At 40.8% G+C, this 22,077-nt stretch overlaps 1 protein-coding gene across 1 annotated transcript in view; it reads right to left on the minus strand.

Annotated features, from left to right (window-relative positions):
- Window positions 1-9,168: 9,168 nt before the first annotated feature.
- Window positions 9,169-22,077, minus strand: part of anpepb.1 (alanyl (membrane) aminopeptidase b, tandem duplicate 1) — a 79,950-nt gene continuing 67,041 nt past the window's right edge. The window contains exons 16-20 of the mRNA XM_060853304.1: window positions 21,409-21,519; window positions 20,469-20,636; window positions 17,190-17,330; window positions 10,844-10,925; window positions 9,169-9,480 (exon numbers count right to left, since the gene is read on the minus strand). Coding sequence (XP_060709287.1) covers window positions 9,298-9,480; window positions 10,844-10,925; window positions 17,190-17,330; window positions 20,469-20,636; window positions 21,409-21,519 — 685 coding nt within the window. The 3' untranslated portion in view covers window positions 9,169-9,297. The remainder of the gene's footprint in view (window positions 9,481-10,843; window positions 10,926-17,189; window positions 17,331-20,468; window positions 20,637-21,408; window positions 21,520-22,077) is intronic.

Genomic DNA, 22,077 nt, shown 5'->3' on the forward strand with positions numbered 1-22,077 from the left:
AATCAAACAGGTTTTCTGGTTATGATCACATTGCTGTTTGTGGGAATTTGACTATGACAATTGGCTACAATGTTTTACCCCAGTGATTTTATTACTTTTAAAGTGGACTGGTGAAATACACCATATTCTTGTTTTTCATCATTCTTTTAGAGAGGATGACAGAGTCTTGAGTTGAAAGCAGGACTATCAGGAGGACAGTGTGGAGCTCTGAAAGGACACAGAAGTCAGTGGAGTGGGAAGATGAGGTACAATATACAAAGAAGCCTGAGGTGATGCACTTTGGTTAGAAAAACACTGAAAGACAATACAAAGAAAGAGGTATATTTCTAAAGGGGGTGCTGGAACAGAGAAACATGGGTGTAAATGTGCACAGCTCATTGAAGGTGGCAAAACTGATAGCAAGAGCAGTTAAAGTATAGAGTGTCTGGGGCTTTATTAATGGGGAGCATAGAATACAAGATCAAGGAGCTAAGGTTGAACTTGTATGGGACACTTGTTAGATCTCAGCTGGAGTGACATGTACAGTTCTGGGTATCTCATTATGGGAAGAATGTGAATGCATTGGAGAGAGTGTGGAAGTGTAGAAGTAATTTACACAATCGTTCCAGAGATGAGAAAGTTCAGTTATGAGGATAGTTTGAAGAAGTTAGGACTACTCTCCTTAGAGTGGAGAAAGCTAAGCAGAGGAGATCTGGTTGAACTTTTCAAAACCATTAGGTGACTGGATAGAATAGATAAGGAGAAACTGTCCTGCTCATTAAACATTGATTTTTAAGTAGAGAAATTATTTACTTGGAGGGTTGTGAACCTTTTGATTCTCTCCCACAGAAGAGACTGTAGAAGCTCCGTCTTTGAGTATGCTTAAAATTAGAGGTTGATAGATCTCTGATTATCTATGGCATCCATGGTTATGGGGATGGAGTAAGTAAAATGCATTGAAGTGTTCGATCAGCCTTGATGATATTGTATAGTGGGGCAGTTCTGCTAGGCTAAATGGTCTACTTCTGTTCCTATGTTCCTAAAGCAAATTTGAAGTTACAGAGCATTTTCCACAGTGAGTACTTTGGGTCTGAAATATATTGCCTAGAAATGTGGTGGCAGGTTGAATTGAGATATTCAAGAGGATATCAGATGACAATTTGAATAAAAGTAATGTACAAGACTATGAGGGGAAAAAGCAGGAGATTGCCAGTAGATGGTGATTCTTATTTGAAGAGCTGGAGTAAATATGATGGGCCAAATGGCCTCCTTCTGTGCTGTAACACTTCTGTGATTTGATGAAGTCTTTTGGGGACAGTGGGTGGGGGTGGTAGTGCAGAGGAGATCAAGTCCCATTATTCCTGAAGTTGTTATCACAAAAGTTAATTGTTCAAAATACACAAAGTTTCCCCAATTTAACTGTCCTTTTTGCCTCCAGTGTCCAGATGTCATGGACCAAGTTTCTGTACTGTGCAAGAATCGCTATTCGTTACAAGTAATTAGGTTTGGCTACAGTTAGTATACTCTCAGCATATAACACTATTAATTAAAACTCTAATCCCCTTATCAACTCTCAGAAACACAGACAAACAAGGCAAAATAGATTTTGGGCAGAAGTGTAAAACAGGAAAGACAGATCAGTGATCTTTGTTCCCAGGAGATGATCTTTATGACATCTGCTAGCTAACATGTTGTTTTAGTTGTCTTTCTCTGGATGCTTCCATTAGTTGGTAAGAGACACAGGACGGTTCATTTTATGAAGAGTCTTTGACATACCAGTTAAAACTCACAATTTACAATAATTATCGGAGGAAAGATAAACTGATTTCTTTTCAGGTTACAGCATGCTTTGAGAGACCACGTCCGAGCTAGGGAAGAATTTAACATTTCACTTCACTTTCTTTCTGTCTACAACTTGTTCCCAGCTCCAAACTGGGAACATGTCAGTCCCTGAGAACTAACCATGCAGTTGTTGGTGGGCAAAACGTTGATCTCATCAATACTGGTCTCTAGTCCTTGGACCAATCAACTTCTTGTTCCACGAAAAGCTGCATCTGCACATCCCCTTAGCACCTAATCATCTGCAAGTTGAGTTTCAGTTACTGCCTGTTCCAGCAATTGTTTATAATACTTTTCATTGCGTGTAAGGTCACTTGCTTTTTTAAACTGGTTTTTAAAAAACTTTCCCATTTCAGTCCACCATTTTTTAAAAAAACAGAGTAATACAGAGTGCTAACACATATTCAGTGTAGTCTATTTACTCAGTTAGCTCGCTGTACAAAGTACACAGAAATAAGACTGTGTGTGCATCTGTGCTCTTGTAGCTGTGCAAATCTACTGTTGTAAGTGTTACGTGTAAACTTCATGATATTTGATTCAAAATGAACATAATTTCAGTTTGTTAGCCTATGTAATAATCAGATTCTACAACAACAAGACAGAATACAAGAAAGTGAGGGACAGCTTAGAGCACAGTGTAAAGCCAACGCTCTATCCCTCAATGACAGCAAAAAGGAGCTGGTAATCGACTTCAGGGAGTGGAGTGGAGGACACACCTCTGTTTGTATCAATGGTGCTGAGGTGGAGGTTTAGATTTAGATTAGATTACTTACAGTGTGGAAACAGGGCCTTCGGCCCAACAAGTCCACACCGACCCGCCGAAGCGCTACCCACCCATTCCTCTATATTTACCCCTTTACCTAACACTACGGGCAATTTAGCATGGCCAATTCACCTGACTTGCACATCTTTGGACTGTGGGAGGAAACCGGAGCACCTGGTGGTCAACAGTTTCAGTTCCTAGGTGTAAATATCACCAACAATCTATCCTGATCCATCCACCTTGACGCTGCAGTCAAAAAAGCACACCAACATCTCTACTTCCTCAGAAGGCTAAAGAAATTTAGCATGTCCACAATGATGCTTAGAAATTTTTGTAGATGCATCACAAGAATCGTCCTATCTGGATGCATCACAGCTTGGCATTGCAACTGCTCTGTCCAGGACTGCAAGAAATTACAGAGAGTCAAGATTGCAGCCATTCCATCACAAAAACTAGCCTTCCTTTCATTGACTCCATCTACACTTCCCTCTGCCTCGGGAAAGCAACCAACATAATCAAAGACCCCTCCCAACCTGGTTATACTCTCTTCAACCCTCTTCCATTGCATACAAGATACAAAATTTTGAAAACATACCAACCAATTTTAAAAATAGCTTCTTCCCCATGGTTATCAGACTACGAACAGACCTCTCTTACATTCGTTGATCTTTCCCTGCACCTTCTCTGCAGCTGTAACACTATATTCTGCATTCTGTTGTGCTCCCTCAATATACTTACATAAGATATGATTTTATAGAACATAGAAAAGCACAGCACAAAACAGGCCCTTCAGCCCATGGTGTTGTGCAGAGGATTATTCCTAATCTAAAATAAAATAACCTAACCTATGCATCCCTCAATTCACTGCTGTTCATGTGCATGTCCAGCAGTCGCTTAAATGACTCTGCTTCCACCACCAGCGCTGGCAACGCCGCTTCTGGTTGTTAGTTCCAGCTGTCTGTTGCAGTGGCCGGTATATTGGGTCCAGGTCGATGTGTTTGTTGATTGAATCTGTGGATGAGTGCCATGCCTCTAGGAATTCCCTGGCTGTTCTCTGTTTGGCTTGTCCTATAATAGTAGTGTTATCCCAGTCGAACTCATGTTGCTTGTCATCTGCGTGTGTGGCTACTAAGGATAGCTGGTCGTGTCGTTTTGTGGCTAGTTGGTGTTCATAGATACGGATCATTAGCTGTCTTCCTGTTTGTCCTATGTAGTGTTTTGTGCAAAACCAATGTAGTGTACAAAGTCCCATGCAAGGACTGCACAAAACACTACATAGGACAAACAGGAAGACAGCTAATGATCAGTATCTATGAACACCAACTAGCCACAAAACGACACGACCAGCTATCCTTAGTAGCCACACACGCAGATGAAAAGAAATATGAATTCGACTGGGACAACACTACTATTATAGGGCAGGCCAAACAGAGAACAGCCAGGGAATTCCTAGAGGCATGGCACTTATCCACAGATTCAATCAATAAGCACATCGACCTGGACCAATATACCGGCCACTGCAGCGGGCAGCTGGAACTGACAACCGGAAGTGGCAGAGACAAACCACTATAAATGCCGGAGGAAAAAAATCACAGAAGCGCTTCACAGGAGGCTCCCAAGCACTGAGGATGTCACCTAGACAGGGGACGAAACGTCTGCAACACAAATTCCCAACTCGGCGAACAGAACCACAACAACGAGCACCCGAGCTACAAATCTTCTCACAAACTTTGGTCAACCTCTCTTTGTAAGACAAGCCTTGCAGTCCAGGCAGCATTCTGGTAAACCTTCTTTGCACTCTCTCCAAAACCTCTGAATCTTTCCTATAATAGGGCAACCAGAATTGGACACAGTATTCCAAGTGTGCTCTTACCAGGGTTTTGTAGAGCTGCAGCAAAACGTTGCGGCTCTTAAACTCGATCCCCTTGTTAATGAAAGCCAAAACTCCATATGCTTTCTTAACAACCCGATTCAGTTGGGTGGCAACTTTGAGGGATCTGTGCACTTGAACACCAAGATCTCTCAGTTCCTCCACATTGCCAAGAATCCTGTCTCTAATCCTGTATTCAGCATTTGAGTTCGACCTTCCAAAAAGCATCACTTCACATTTATCCAGGTTGAACTCCATCTGCCATTTCTCAGCTCAGCTTTGCATTCTGTCAATGTTGGGTTGTAGCCTGCAATAGCCCTCAATACTATCAACAACCCCTCCAACCTTTGTGTCATCAGCAAATTTACCAACCCACCCCTCAATCCCCTCACCCAAGTTGTTTATAAAAACTACAAAGAGCACAGGCCTAAGAACAGAACCCTGCGGGACACCACTCACCACTGACCTCCAGGTGGAATACCTTCCATCTACAACCACTCTCTGCCTTCTGTCAGCCAGCCAATTCTGAATCCAGAGCCAAATCTCCCTGTATCCCATACTTCCTGACTTTATGAATGAGCCGACCATGGGGAACCTTATCAAACTTTGCAAAAATAATACTTTTCATTTACATACATGTAACAATAATACATCAAATAGGCAGGAGGGTTGGTAACCAGAAGATTCAGATTTAAAGTAATCAACAAAAGAACCTGAACTAAGATGAAAATGTTTTGCGCTGTCTGAGAAAGTGAAGCAGAGTCAAAGGGCAATTGGAATATAATTCTAATGAAAAGGAAACAAATTACAGACTTTGGGGAAAGAGGGTTTTAATTTGTGCAGAAGATGTAGATTTTGCTGGCTTGAGCAGCAATTGTTGCACAACCTTAATTGCCCGAGGTGTTGTTGAGCTGCCTCCTTGAACTACTACAGCTGTAGAGTCATGGAGTCAAGATTAGAGTTAAACTGGAAAAGTACAGCAGGTCAGACAGCATCCGAGGAGCAGGAAAATTGACGTTTTGGGCGAAAGCCCTTTATCAGGAATAGAGGCCTACAGCACTGAAAAAGGCCCTTGAGCCCATCAAGTCTGTGCTAGGCAAGAATAAGCACCTGAAGGAGGAAGATTGAGAAGCAATGTTCTGATCAGCAAAAAGATGATATTGGCAAACCCTGTGGACAGGGACCACTGAACTGTCTTTCCCTCTGCCCAGAATACCCATGGCTTTTGTATTTGTCTGTGTCTAGCCATATGTATCTAATGGGGAAGTTTTACAAGGGGGTTTGGCTTTTGTATGTTAGAGTTATATGTCTACAGCTCACAGCTGTTTATCTGTAGTTAGAATCTGTTTATTTGTAATAAATAGACATGATTGTTAAGGACAGAAACCTGGTCTATGCTTTCTGACAACCTGGGTCTAAATCACCAGGCAGATGAGGGAATTATATACTTCCTTAAAATCTTTAACTTTTGTGATGACTTTGGGAATAGCAGCTTGATTTCCAGCTTGCAACTCCAGTGAGGGGTAACAGTGAAATTCAACACCTCCTGGAGAAACAGCACCTCAATTTCCCCTTGGTACTTCACAGCCTTCAGGACTCAACATTGAGTTCAGCAGTTTCAGAACAAGAACGCCGACCTTCATTTTGATGTGAGCAGAAGGCTGAACCAGACAGAGGCTGGCAGCCTCCGAGTAAGTGCTAAATTCAGTGAGTGCCAAGAAGGGATGTATGTCAGTGTCCGCATAAAAAAAGTCCTATGAGGATGCATGAGATGTTTGTGTACCCCTATGTACAATGTGATTTAGTAAAAGCATGCACGTTCCTGGTCCTGAAATAGTGTTAAAGGTCTGAAGTGGTGTCTGAGTTGGTAGGAGAGCAAGGATGATGTGATGAAGATAGTGGTTTAACAATGGGGAGCTACATGGATAAAGGGTCGGGGAGGATTAAAGATCCTTGGCTTTCCTGCCAAATGCCAACAGGAACTTATTTAAATAAACACACAATATTTATGAATGATTTTAAATGTCACCTTTTATTTGGGAAACATACAATAAACATTTCAGTTTGTGCTATAAATGCACAAATGTGTTTTGTGCAACTTCCTCAATTTTCAAACAAAGCTGACTGCATGGTCATTTTCCATGACAGACCAGAGCCAAGATAGCATCAAGACTGATGGAACAGTGCTTGGACACCTTAACAATGCACCTGAAGGTGCAGACCTCAGCAATTAATTATCTGATTTTTTTTGGAATAATTCACTGATGGCTTAGTGTCAGTTGTGCTGGATGTAGTCAGTGCTCTGCTGACACCAGAAGTTTCTGCTATGGCACAGTTATAAGCAACTATGTCATGGAGCAGTCTGGTGGAGTCATACATAGATGAACTGCACGTGCGAAGAACCAAAATAATATGTGATTGAAATGGAGTTTGTGAAGAATGAGGCACCTCTCCACCATCATAAACTCCACCCCTTCGGAGGAGAGAGAGAAAGCCGGGAGAAAAGATAGAAATCCCCAGGATCTGAAGAAGTGTATCTCTAGATTTTGTGGGAGGGTGGGGAGGAAATTGCAGGGCCACTAGTGGAGATATTTATATTATTGACCGTTTTGGGTGAAGTGCCCAAGATTGGAGGGTGTCTAATGTTGTGCCATTATTAAAGGCTGGAAGGAAATGCCTGGGTAGTACTGGTAGACTGGTGAGCCTAATGTCTGTGGTGGATAGGATGTAAGAGGGATTCTAAGAGGCAGGATCTACAGACATTTGGAGAGACAAGAACTCATTTGGAATAGTCAGCATGGCTTTGTGCATGGGAAATTGTGTTTCATGAATTTTTTTGAAGGGGTGAACCAGAAGGTAGATTAGGGCAGTGTAGTAGAAGGTGTCTCTGTAGACTTTAGCAAGGCCTTTTACAAGGTACCGCATGGTGAGCTGTCAAGGTAAGGTTAAATCTCATGGGATCCAGGAAGAGGTGACCAATTTTGATGCAAAATTGGCTTGAAGGTAGAGGACAGAATGATGGTAGTTTTTCAAACTGGAGGCCTGTGACCAGCCACAGAGATTGGTGTTGGATCTACTGTTATTCATCAATTATATAAATCATTTGGATGAGAATTTAGTAGGTATGGTTAGTAATTTTGTGGATGACACCAAGATTAATGGGGTAAGGGACAGTGAAGAAGGTTATCTTGGAATACAATGAGATCTTGATCAACTGGACCAATGGACTGAGGAATGGCAGATGGAATTTAATTTAGACAAATGCAAGGTATAGCATTTTGGTAAGGCAAACCAGGGCAAGACTTAGTCAATAGTGGAGCCCTGGGAAGTGTTATGAACCCATATCCCTTGATCTCTTTTGTTCTACATCTCCTTGAAAGTGGACTCACACGTTGTCAGGGCGGTGAAAATGCTTTTGGCACACTTGCTCTCATCAGTCAGAGCACGAAGTGTAGGATTTGGAATGTCTAGTACAAGATGTCAGTAAGGCTACGTATGGAGTATTGCATGCAGTCCTGGTTGCCCCACCACAGAAAGGATATTATTAAACTAGAAAGAGCCCAGAAACTATTTATTGGGCTGCAACTTGGACTGGAAGATTTGATTTATTGGGAAAAGTTGGATAGGTTGGGATTTTATTCCCTGCAGCATAAGAGACAAAGGGGTAATTTTATAAAGCTGTATAAGATGTCACGAGGAATTAAGGGCTATGGGGAGAATGCTGGTAAGTGGAATTGAAATGCTCATCAGCCATGATTGAATGGCGGAGTGGACTCGATGGGCCGAATGGCCTTATTTCCACTCCTATGTCTTATGGTCTTAAGATTATGTGAGGCATAGATAAGGTAGATAGCCAACACATAGTTGGCTACAAACTAGGTTTAAGGTGAGTGGGAAGAGATATAAAAGGGTCCTGAGAGACAATTTTTTTTTTCACACAGTGTAGTGAGTGTCTATTTAAGAAATATTTGAACAGGTGTATGAATGAAAATGGTATGGAGGGATATCTACCTATGCAGCAAATGAAAACTAGGTGGATGGACAAGTTGAGGCTAAAGGCCTGTTTCCATGCTATAAACTTCCTACAAAATAGGAGGGGGTGATGTATGGCTGGAAATGATGATGGGGTTGAGGAGTGAGACAGGGATGTGGGGGTGAGGAGTGATGACTGGGTGTTGAAGGTGGTAAGGGGTTAGGGCAGGGGGTGAGGAGTGAAGACAAGGGAGGTTGCCTCCAGTAAATATACATAGTGTCTGTGGGTATGGTGTTAGGCGTGGCCATCCAAATAATGTAACATTGAAAGTGTCACAATAATTACATGGAGAGCATCTTATCATTGGCAGGAAGATAATTATGACAGGAGGTGGGCAAAGGGTCCATTGTAAGCTTATAACAAAGACAAATGTTTCAATGACTGGTACCAATAGTTGGACAAATGATATGATATTATCGAATCTGCTTATTTCCATTTCCACTTCCTCAGGTCAAGAAGAGTTTTGATATTTTTCAGATGTAATTTGTATAATATGTGTAATAACTTGGAACAAAATATTACACTGCACCTTTCAGTTGAAACAGCCAGCTGTGATATGGTCATAGTACTTTAGAATTCTGTCACTGTACAATTTGGACTGACATCATTGCCTTGAAATGAATCACTTTGTATAATATTTATGTCTCAGAACTTATACGTGACATGAAATTATTTGGCTATAAAATTTCCTCTGTTTTTGATGTAAATAATAAATCATTCTTCTCAATGGAACAGCTATCTGTTGGTGTTTCTGAATGGAAAATATTTGGCCTCAGTTGCATTCAGACTTATTTATTTCAATGTTATTTTCTGTTACCAGAGGCTATTCAATGCAGGATTTGTGGAATTGACAGCATTAAGAAACCAGTGCTGAACAGCTTCCTTGTTTTCATTAACCCATCTGATATTAGCCTTGGTACTCTCCAAAGCTTGTTCTAGTGCCCGAGTCCCAGAACCAAATCCAACATCCTCATTTTCTGTCTTAAATTGCTCAAGCTGTAAAGAATGAAAATAATAAAGCAAATGAATTAACATATGTTGATTTAAACCATGCATTGACATTATTTCTCATTACAGCAGTCTGATGTCCTTCCAGAAAATGTAATCCTTAATATTTAACATTGTTAAGAACTTTGGAAAATGCTAAGGAATGAGAAATTCCTTAAATTGTACACATTTTATTTACACAGATTTAAAACTTTTAAAATACAGACAATCCTTTCCTGACATTTTTAATATAATATAGCACTTCAGATCTAAGGGGATATGGAAAGAAAAGCAGAGATACAGTGGTGCCAATGCAGTGATTTAGGGATGCAGGTAATGGTTTGCTGGTACGATAACATGACCTCTACACTAATGTACTCAATAATATTAGATTAAGGGAAGCTATTTCCTTTGCTGTGAATGACAAAAACAAGGTCATACAACCACAACACTACAGGTAGTCCGTGCAGTAATGAAATCAGAAAGCATTTATTTTCAAAAAGGTTTGTAAAAACCTGGAATTCATCTCTTAACGGGCTGTGGAAACTGGGTCAATTGAATATTTTAAGATAGAGACATCGATTTTATATTGGACACCGCGCAAACGTAGAACTATGACATTGAGATTCAGATAAACCAAAACTGACTTTCATTGAATGATGAAGGAGACTAAGTGACCTCCTTCTGTTTAATTTGTGTAAATGGTGAAAGTTGGGGAAATTTCCTTCAGACGTTTCAACTACGGTTTACAAAAATATTTCCAATCAAATGTTCTGAGTCCTACATAAAAGTGCAGTTAACTTATTTTCTTTTCTCTACTGAGTTTCTTATTCTAAGTTATTGTCTAGTGTGTTCTGCTAAATTGCTGATTTTTTTGATGGAAATTTCAGGAAGTATTTTATAATTCCTGGACTTCTTAAAAATGTGAAGCCATATTCTAAGCAAAATGACTTTTTAATTTCAAATGTGTCTTTTAGAATCCCACAAAATCCCAAAATGGTTCAAAACAAATCAAATACTTTTGAAATATCACTTTTGCAATGCAGGAACTATTTCATACAATCCAAATACAGCAAGCTCCTACAAGCAGCAAGGTTATAATGAGTGAACTGTCTATTCTAACAATGATGATTGTGAGATAAATAAGTTCTTGTGATACTGGGGATAAGCTTGCTTTTCATAGTGCCAGAAAATGCCTGAACATCAAATTATCTGATCAGCAGCTTGTTTAGCATAGCAACTGATTTAAACTGACTGATTAACCTAGTTTATCTGTGGTGTCAAAGTGAGTTTTACCCATGAATTGAGAGCAATTAAATTGTAACCAAGGGACCAAGACTAGAATAATAAAATGGTCAAAGTTAATACCAACCTGGCTTAGTTCAAATTCTGTGGAAAATCGTTGTGTCACTCCCTTTATCAATGATGAGAATGAAAATGATCCACCACCATATCTAAACAGTGAAATAAGTCAAGTATTAATCCTGTCACAACAGAGAAATCGTACTGTGAATGAGGAAAATTCCAACAACCCTGAAGAAGTTCAACATCATCCAGGTCAAGCAGTCCACTTGCTTGGTGTCCTAACCGCTTTAAACATTGACTCACTCCATCACTCATACACGTTGGCAGCACTGTGTACATGTGCACACACAAATATAAGTGATAAGAGCAGGAGTAAGCCTGCTGTTACCATTCAATATGAATTTGGCTGCTCTGTATTTTAGAATTCCAATTTCCCATCTACACATAATAATCCTCCATTCCCTTGACTAACAAGAATCTATCTACCTTTTGTCTTAAAAGCATTAAATTATCAATTTCCCCTGTTTTTCATTCTTCTTGCTAATCTTCTCTTCATTCTTCTTGCTAATCCTCTCATCATTCTCCTTATCTCCAGATTTTTGTCCACTCAATCAAACCATCTTAATCCTGCAAGCTCCGGTTGTCTTCACAATATACTTCCTACCTATGTTAATATTGTCTGCAAAAATAGCTATTGAGTTTTGCTACTCCTACCTAAATCGTTAATGTTAAATGTAAAAAGTTGTGACCACATATCTTTTGTTGTGCTCCCCTCATCACATCCTGCCAATAATAAAAATATTTATTGCCCATACTCTCTTTTCTGCCAGCCAACTAGTCCTCTGTCTATAATAATGTGGTACCTCCTTTACCAAGAGCTGTTACTTTCCACAGTAACCTTTGCTATACACCTTATCAAATGACATTTGAAAATCCAAGTGCAATCTCTCAACTAGCGTTCCCTTAATGTGCAAGGATTAATAGGCACAGGAGAAGCACCTAACTTGTGATAGAGTGAAGGATTTATGCTAGTCACCAGCTAGTCTTACTTTAATTTTTGTAATTTTACTATAAAGTAAGCTTAAGGTATGGCAGAGCAATTCAGCCTAGCAAAATTTCCTATCTTGTGGCATGTGGTGTGTCTTGGACACTTAACATGGCCTAGATGGACCCTTGTGCAGGAAGCGTTACATGCTGCACAAGCTTGAGCTATGAATTTCAGAACTCAAGTGGCAAATGAAATCACCAAGGTGCATCTGAGAAGCAGAAAACTACATTTTTTCAGAGGTGGTCTGACCACAAGGTAGCGCCATGCATGCTGAATGAATGATTTCCCCAGGCAGTCTAAGGGTCTGGATGTAGGTTTGCTCACTGAGCTGGAAGGTTCATTTTCAGATGTTTCATCACTCTACTAGGTAACATCTTCAGTGAGCCTCCGGACGAAGCACTGCTGGTGTTTCCTGCTTTCTATTTATATGTTTGGGTTTCCTTGGGTTGGTGATGTCATTTTTTTTTCAATGTGTTTGTTGATAGAGTTCCGGTTGGAATGCCATACTTCCAGGAATTCTCGTGCGAGTCTCTGATTGGCTTGTCCTAGGTTGGATGTGTTGTCCCAGTCGAAATGGTTTCCTTCCTCATCTGTATGTAAGGATACTAGTGAGAGAGGGTCATGTCGTTTTGTGGCTAAGGGTTTAATGCAAACTATTTTTCAGTTCTGGCTATTGATGAAGGAGATGGTTCTTTGAAGGATTACTCAAAAGTCAAGCACATTGCAATACTGATCCCTTAGGGAACAAAAAGAGATCGACAGCCATAGTGATGAGGGGTTCTTTTAGGTTGAGGAGCAGTCAGGTATTTCTGTGGCCATTACCATGACTCCAGGATGGTATCTTGCTTTTCTGGTGCTAGAATCATGGATGTCACAGTGTCTGCAAGAGATTCTTGTGGAGAGCGGGTGAACAGCCAGAGGTCATGGTCCACATTGGAACCAACACATAGCTGTGAAAGGGGATGTGGTTCTGCAATGGAAATTTAGGGAGCTGGGACTGAATATCATTTAAGTAGAGAAAGACTGTGGAGTAGAATGCAATAGAATGGAAGGATTTTGGAGTCCTTATCCATGAACCACAAAAAGCTACTATCCAAGTTCAGTTGGTGAAATGGAGGGCAAATGGAATGTTGGTCTTTATTTCAAAGAGACCGGAGTATAAAGATAGGGAGGTTTTGCTAAAACTATACAAGGCATTAGTCAGGCCACAGCTGGGATATTGAACAGTTTTGGACCCCTTTTATCTGAAGAAAGATATGCTGGCATTGGAGGCAGTCCAGAGAACATTAACTGAGCAGATAGTAGGTAGGAAGGGAACTGTCTTATGAGGAGAGGTTGAATAGATTGGGCCTGTACTTGTTGAAACATAGAAGACTGAGAGGTAACCTTGCCGAAACTGTATTCTTGAAGAACTTGACAAGGTAGGTGCAGAGAGGTCATTTCCTCTTGTGGAAGAGTTAGGACCAGAGGGCATAATCTCAGCCTAAGCAGTTGCACATTTAAGACAGGTAAGGGAAGGAATTTATTCCTCAGAGTTGTGAATCTATGGAATCCTTTACTATAAAGGTCTGTTGAGGCTAGGTTATTAAGTATATTCAAGGCTGAGATAAAGTTTTAATCAGTAAACGTGTCAAGAATTATGGGGGAAAAGCAGGAAAGTTGAGTTGAAGATAATCAGATCGGCCATAATCTCTCTAAGTGGTGGAACAGACACCATGGGCTGAAAGGCCTATTTCAGCTTCAAAGTCTTTTGGTAGAAAATTAACAAGTAGAGCCTCTAAATGCAGTAATCCCAGTACTACAGGTAAGTGCCTACAGAAGTATTAAGATAAGGTAGACAAATAAATGCTAGAAAGATAGTGCAGGAGGAAGGGCTTTTTGTTAGGACACTAGTTGTGGGGAAGATGGAACCTGGACAAGCTAGATGGGCTGCATCTGAACAGAACTGGGACTGAGTTCCTCGTGCTGTTGGGGAGTTGTTAAGGAAAATTGTGTCTAACTAACTTGCAGATTTTTTTTTGAAGACCCACAGCAGTGGTGATGACAGCAATGCTTTTGATGTGGTGAACACTGAAATTCAAAAGGCATCTAATACAATGCCACATGAGAGAAGTTATCATTCAGGCAATAAAAGTACCAACAACAACGCACTTAGGAACAAGATAGAGTAATGGCTGATGGAATATTTTGAGAGAGCTGGAAGTAAGTTTGTAGTGGAGTTGTATTGAAACTCTTGCTTTTTTTCTGATATCTGTAAATGAATTGGATATTGGTTTACAGGGGACAATTACAAAGTTTACAAATAATAGAAAACTTAAAATGTAAACTGAGGAGAACACTGTAGAACTTCAAAAGGACATTGACAAGTTGGTGAATTGGGCAGATATGTCGCAGATGAAGTTCCATGAGAAGAAATGTAGGGTGATACATTTTGGTAGGAAGAATGTTCAAAAGACTTGGTTTTATTGGTCAATGCATTTAGTATAGGAATTGAGAGGTCATGTTGCAGCTGTACTGGATATTGGTTAGGCCATTTTTTGGAATATTACATTCAGTTCTGGTTTCCCTGCTATAGGAAGGATGTTGTGAAACTTGAAAGATTCTTGAAAGATTCTGGAAAGATTTACAAGGATGTTGCTAGGTTTGGAGGGTTTAAGCTATACTGAGAGGCTGAATAGGCTTGGGCTGTTTCCCTGGATCATCAGAATCTGAGGAGTTAGATTATGGAGATTTATAAAATCATGAGGGGCATGGATGGGGTAAATAGCAAGGTCTTATCTCCAGGGCAGGGTAGTCCAAAGCTAGAGGGCATAAGTTTATGGTACTACAGGAAAGATCTAAAAGGAACTTCAGGGGCAACTTTTTCACACAGATGGTGGTGTGTGTGTATATTGAATAAGCTGCCATGGAAATGGTGGAGACAGAAAATTCTGCAGATGCTTAAATCTAAGCTAGATAAGCAGGCGGCTGGAAGAAGACAGCAAGCCAGCCAGGAGGTGGAAAAGTCAATGTTTCAAGTATAACCCTTCTTCAGGAAATGGTATAGGCTAGTACAATTACAATATTTAAAAGGTTTCTGGATGGGTATCTGATTGGGAAGGATCTAGAGGGATATGGGTTAAATGTTCGCAAATGGGATTAGATTAATTTAGGATATCTGGTTGGCATGGATGAGTTGGACCAAAGGGTCTATTTCCATGCTGTTCAGCTCTATGACTCTATGACAGTATCAAATAAGGGATACTATTCTGAAGGGTGTGGGGGAGCAGAGGGATCTGGGTGCAGATGTACGTAAGTAATTTAAGGTGGAGGGACAGATCAAGAAAGCAGTTAATAAGGCACACGTTTTTCTTGGTTTCATTAGTATAATTATACGGCACAGAAACAGTGCCGACTAAGTTTGCCAAGCTAAACTATCTCGCTACTCTTGGACTCTACACCCCTTGGCAAGTGGGAGGAATATTGATCCTAGGTAGGAATGCTGGTTAGACCACAGCTGGAGTCTTGTGTGTGGTTCTAGGTGCCATACTTGGAAAGAAGGTGAACACATCAGAGTGCAGAGCAAGTTTATGAGAGTAGTTCCACTGATGAGAAACTTCAGCTCTGATGATAGGTTAGCGAACCTGGGTCTGTTCTCCTTGGAGAAAAGAAGGATAAGAGGAGATCTGACAGAACATTTCAAAACTGAGGGGTCTGCATAGAGTAGATAAGGAGAAACTGATCATGCTTATAAAAGAAACTAGGTAGATGGGTAGGAGGTGTGGAGGTGTTGGAGCTGTTACAAGAACAAATATCGAAGATATAAAAGGTTTTGCATAAAAGGGAAGTGCAAGGTGGGGAAAAAATTGTTTTTAGACAAATAGTCTAGCTCTGGTATTTACTGTCTGGAAACAAGATGGAGGCTGGTTCATTTGAGGCATTCAAGAGGACACTGGCTGATTGTTTCTATTTAAATAATGTGCAGGATACAAGAAAGAGGCAGGAATTTGGTGCTGTCAAGATACTCAGGGAGCTAATGCCTGCAGATTGAGCTGAATATTCTTCCCTTATATTGTATAATTCTGTGTTACTTCTCTAATAAGTTGGTTAATTTTGATTTCTTCTTCTCAAAACCATGTGAATCCTCCTGATCACCTTGCGTTTTTCTAAGTGTTTACTATAATCTCTTTAATGTCCAGTTTTAATACATTCCCACAATATTATCAAGCAAACTGGCCTGTAGTTTCCTGATCCCTGCCTCCATCTGTGAATAGCAGAATTATATTTGCTAGTTTCCACTTTGATGAATCTTTCTAGGAACTAGCAAAAGGCCATGTTTATTGTGAATGTCACTATCGTGTTGAAAAATGAGAGCTCACACATAGGAGCGTTGCTTCACAAGCACTTTGTGTATGAGCAAATAGATCCGTGCAAGGGAGAGCAGGGGTGGAATAGCAGGTAGGGAAGCAGCCCTGGCTGCTGGCTTTGAACTCAGTTTCAAGCTCTGGAAACAGCTCTTCCATGGCAGCATTGTGCTTGAGGTGCCCTACCCTACCAGACACCAGCAGGGAGAGAGACCTCCACCTTATGAGCCCCTGTTTCCACCTCCACTTCCCCCTCATCCCCTGTCCTCGCCTCAACCCCAGTGTGGTATTGACACTGGCACATGTGTGCAATTTGGCATTACACATAATTACTCAATTTGTAAAATTAACATCAATGCATCTACTGCTTCATTGGCCACCAAAGTAGACATGAAGAACATCTGGACCACCCCAGCAGTTTGCTTATGATTTTTCCCTTGTGATTGTAATTTCATCAAATTATTTTCTTCCTCACACCTCCTGATTGACAACTATTGCTCTTTTTTTTGTAGTGAATGTTTGGTCTTTTTAATTGTCATTTCCTTATTATCTATTAGTTACCCCATTCTAAACTCTTTAGATGCACTGCAGTAACTCACAAAGTTTCCTTAGGGAGCACCTTCCATATCCACAACCATTTCTATCTAAAAGGTCAAAGGCAACAAATACTTGGGAACACCACCACCTTCAAGTTACCCTCCAAGCCACTCACCATCTGGCTTGGAAGTACATCACTGTACTTACAGTGTCACTGAGTCAAAATCCTGAAAGTCCCTCCCTAACAGCATTGTAGGTGTAGCTATGTATCAAGGTCTGCAGCTCACAACCACCTTTTCCTGAGGCAATTAGAAATGGACAATCAATGTTACCCCAGACAGCAATGCATACATCCTATGAATGAATAACAAACATCAAAACAAACATGGACATTGGTAATTGCCATGTCATATGAGCGGTATTCCCTGCACAAGTTGCAGAATGTGAATAAACACAATGATCATTCAGATGTTTCAGTGACTCACTGCTCAAAGATAAATTTCCAGTTTGCTCTGATAAAGTTCCAGGCCAGAGACTGACCAATCACGTTACTGGCAATGGACGTAATGGTTGATGTAGCATCTTGCTTTCTAATCTTGGTTGAATCCAAAGTATAATGAAGATATCTACAACATGTTAAAGAAAACATAAAATAATAAGAATTCTTGTATAGATGACCAGCTCCTGATACATTGCATTTCATTTATTATAATATTGTTTAATTGCACTCACTGTGAAAATCCATCCAAATGCTCATTTCTCAACCTGGAATCTCAGCATGCTGGGGTTTGGTGGGCTGTTCCTGGGATAGTGTTTTGAGGGAGTGTGGATACAAGAAGTTCTAAGAAATGCAAATGTTTTAAATCTACTTGGGTCACTTCTGACCTAGCCACACCATGGTTGTGTTACCACAGTAACAGTATCTAAACATGTTTATTGTTATTTATTACAGTCTTGGAAGTGGAAAAATGATTGAAGAGGAAATGCTTGCAGCGTGAGGAGTGGGGCTATTTGGAGCTCCTTCATCTTGAACAAGTGACCTCTTCATTGCTCTAAGAGTGTAAGTGATCCCCCTGTGCTCATTGCAATGCTGTGAGCATCAACTAATGACTCAGACACCTATCACCCAGAGGAGATATAATGGAAGACAGGAATGGAGGCAGGTAAACGAGTTTAACAGAGGCAGGTTTTTTTAAATTAAAATGTATTTTGTGCAATGTAAATATCACTGGTTATGTCAACATTTATTGGTGATCCTAACTTGACCAACAGGCAATTAAGAGTTAAATAATCCAAAGGGGTTTTACAAATATATTAAGGACAAAAGGGTAACTAGGGAGAGAATAGGGCTCTTCAAACATCAGCAAGGCGGCCTTTGTGTGGAGCCACAGAAAATGGGGGAGATACTAAATGAATATTTTGCATCAAAAAGGATATGGAAGATATAGACTGTTGGAAAATAGATGGTGACATCTTGCAAAATGTCCAGATTACAGAGGAGGAAGTGCTGGATATCTTGAAACGGTTAAAGGTGGATAAATCCCCAGGACCTGATCTGGTGTATTCGAGAACTCTGTGGGAAGCTAGAGAAGTGATTGCTCGGCCTCTTGCTGAGATATTTGTATCATCGATAGTCACAGGTGAGGTGCCGGAAGAAGGGAGGCTGGCAAACGTGGTGCCACTGTTGAAGAAGGGTGATAAGGACAAGCCAGGGAACTATAGACCAGTGAGCCTGACGTCGGTGGTGGGCAAGTTGTTGGAGGGAATCCTGAGGGACAGGATGTACATGTATTTGGAAAGGCAAGGACTGATTCGGGATAGTCAACATGGCTTTGTGTGTGGGAAATCATGTCTCTCAAACTTGATTGAGTTTTTTGATGAAGTAACAAAGAAGATTGATGAGGGCAGAGCAGTAGATGTGATCTATATGGACTTCAGTAAGGCATTCGACAAGGTTCCCCATGGGAGACTGATTAGCAAGGTTAGATCTCATGGAATACAGGGAGAACTAGCCATTTGGATACAGAACTGACTCAAAGGTAGAATACAGAGGGTTGTTTTTCAGACTGGAGGCCTGTGACCAGTGGAGTGCCACAAGGATCGGTGCTGGGCCCCTCTACTTTTTGTCATTCACATAAATGATTTGGATGCGAGCATAAGAGGTACAGTTAGTAAGTTTGCAGATGACACCACAATTGGAGGTGTAGTGGACAGCGAGGAGGATTACCTCCCATTACAACAGGATCTTGACCAGATGGGTCAATGGGCTGAGAAGTGGCAGATGGAGTTTAATTAAGATAAATGCGAGGTGCTGCATTTTGGGAAAGCAAATCTTAGCAGGACTTACAAACTTAATGGTAAGGTCCTAGGGAGTGTTGCTGAACAAAGAGACCTTGGAGTGCAGGTTCATAGCTCCTTGAAAGTGTAGTTGCAGGTAGGTAGGATAGTGAAGAAGGCATTTGGTATGCTTTCCTTTATTGGCCAGAGTATTGAGTACTGGAGTTGGGAGGTCATGTTGCAGCTTTACAGGACATTGGTTAGGCCACTGTTGGAATATTGCGTGCAATTCTGGTCTCTTTCCTATCGGAAAGATGTTGTGAAACTTGAAAGGGTTCAGAAAAGATTCACAAGGATGTTGCTAAGGTTGGAGGATCTGAGCTACAGGGAGAGGCTGAACAGGCTGGGGCTGTTTTCCCTGGACCGTTGGAGGCTGAGGGGTGACCTTATAGTGGTTTACAAAATTGAGGGGCATGGATAGGATCAACAGGCAAAGGTTTTTCCCTGGGGTCGGGGAGTCCAGAACTAGAGGGCATAGGTTTAGGGTGAGAGGGGAAAGATATAAGAGAGACCTAAGGGGCAACTTTTTCACGCAGAGGGTGGTACGTGTATGGAATAAGCTACCAGAGGAAGTAGTGGAGGCTGGTACAATTGCAACATTTAAGAGGCATTTGGATGGGTAGATGAATAGGAAGGGTTTGGAGGGATATGGGCCAGGTGCTGGCAGGTGGGACTAGATTGGGTTGGGATATCTGGTTGGCATGGACGGGTTGGACCAAAGGGTCTGTTTCCGTGCTGTACATCTCTATGACTCTGTGATTCTACATTGCTCTGGATTTGAAGACACCTGTTGGTCAGACCAGCAGATTTCCTTCCTCAATAAAAGAATCAGTGAACAATCAGCATTAGGCTAGTTTCTTATTTCTGGCTTCTATCAAATTCAAATTTCTCCAGTTGCTGTAACTGGATTCGACCCTGTGTCCTAAGAATATTAGCCTAGAGTTCTGGATTCTGAGTTCAGTGACATTACCAGTGCCCTTTTCCAGGGGTCAAGGATGAAGTGGGTGAGTGTTATGGAACTTTAAGGGTATAAGGACACATACAAAATTCATTCTGTAACACGAGAGAAACATTGAGCAAACAATGGAGCAAGGATCTGCCTTCCGTACATGAGCTATTCTTTCCTGTACCCACGTGCCCTCCCTGAGGTACCTCATCCTCTAGAGATCTACAGACTTTAATCACTCCTTTTTTAACGTTACTTCCTGATTTACCTTCTCTCTTTTCTTAATGTAAATGTTCCACATATAGTGTAAAGCTATGTATTTAGGAACTTTACAATTTGTCTTTTGTCTTTGAGTGGCACACTATTAATTTAACTTAGACTTCCTGGAAAGAAATGGATTCAATCTGGGTCAATATTCCTGACAAAGGTAACAATAGGTTTTCAACATTCACAGAATCTGATTAATGACCACAATTCTTACCGATTGAGAAGCCAAGTGTGTCTAGTACAAGCCATGGCTGATCGCAGTTTGTCTGCCTCTGTGGCTATTTTAGCATTTTGGAACATTTTCCATGCAAAGTTCCACTCTGCCTCATCCCCTGAAGCAATTGCACTGCAATAAATTGATGTCTTCAGATTCACAGGAATTCTGTTTATCAGAAACAACGTTATAGTATTAGCAAAGAAAATGAAATAATGAATATTTACGTGAAAAATCAGATATTGTCAATATTTGATTTCTAGAATACAATGACCCAGATCTTCCAGATAGTATCAATGCCACCTGGAGCAGGGTCTGTGCTGTATGTATGTGTCAGGTGTGTGTGTCCACACGCGCACAGGCGTGCGTGTATAGGTTTGTTTGTTTGTTTGGACTGATCCTGACAGCTGCATGACCCTTTACAGCACTCGTATTGCTTTCCAATGGAGAGCATGGCCTAAGTCTCTGGTCAATAATGAGTGTAAAAAAGGATTAGTGTTCATTCTTCATCAACTCCCACCCAGGGGAGATAGGGGAAGGAAGGGACTGAAGGAAGGGGAGATAGGGGTCAAACTCAACTCCTTTTAGCTCATCGTTACTACTGAAGTCACCCCTCCCTGCACAACAACCTGCACCTTCATCCTAGGTCATACCAAGTTTGAGGCATTAAAACAGAAATAAAATTGGCAAGTACTACATGTCTTAGTTGTAACTTCCAGCTGATATTTGTGGGTAACTCACTAGCACAGGTCTTTGACTCTGCTGGGCAATTTCAGCTGTTATGCAAGCATAAAGGCCTCTATAGGGATCTAATGAGCGCCCCCAATTTACATCACATCGCCAATGATCAGAAAGTTGGATCTGTTATGGAAATTATTATTATTATTATTACATTTTATCAAACTCCATTTCAATATTTCCACTTGTGCAAAACACTTACGGATTATCATTGGGGTTTGCCATCCATTTCCAATAAAATGTTTGTGCCATAACTTCACAGTCCTTGAGACCATATCCACAAGCAACGCGCACTGCATTAATCTGATTATATCTACAAAACAACTGGTTTCAATATCTTTATCTGAATAGGGATTCAATTACACAAAAACCCAAGTAAAATGTGCACAATTATAGTCTTGACAGGTTAAAATTCAGCTGATCTAAGCTGATCCCTTTAATTTACTGAGGTAATTAAGTTCATCTGTACAGTCTAAATTTAAAGGTGCTTATAGATGACATCCACGGGGTCGAATTTCTCCCAATAATTACATTGAAGTGTTGGCAGTTTCTCTGGAGTTTCCTTGCACAGGATGTACAAGGAGAGTGGTGAGAAAATTTAATGGATCAGGACTCGAGAGCCACAAGACTGATCCTTCCCAAACTACATGGAGATGGTGAAAATGCCTCTGATACTTTTGGAGTATTATCAAACCGTTCAGTCTGTAATGTCAAAGGTGGAAGAACAGATCTGAGCCTGATGCTAACCCAAGACACACTGAGAAGGAAATGGTGACCTGAAGGAGCACCTGATCTATAAGCAGTGGCCAATGTGAGTGATGCTCAACTGGGTAAAGGCAAGACAAGTCATGAAAATCAGATCGAAAGTCTG

Source organism: Hemiscyllium ocellatum, chromosome 39 (genome assembly GCF_020745735.1).
Source record: "Hemiscyllium ocellatum isolate sHemOce1 chromosome 39, sHemOce1.pat.X.cur, whole genome shotgun sequence".
In the NCBI taxonomy this organism is placed as follows: Eukaryota; Metazoa; Chordata; class Chondrichthyes; order Orectolobiformes; family Hemiscylliidae; genus Hemiscyllium; species Hemiscyllium ocellatum.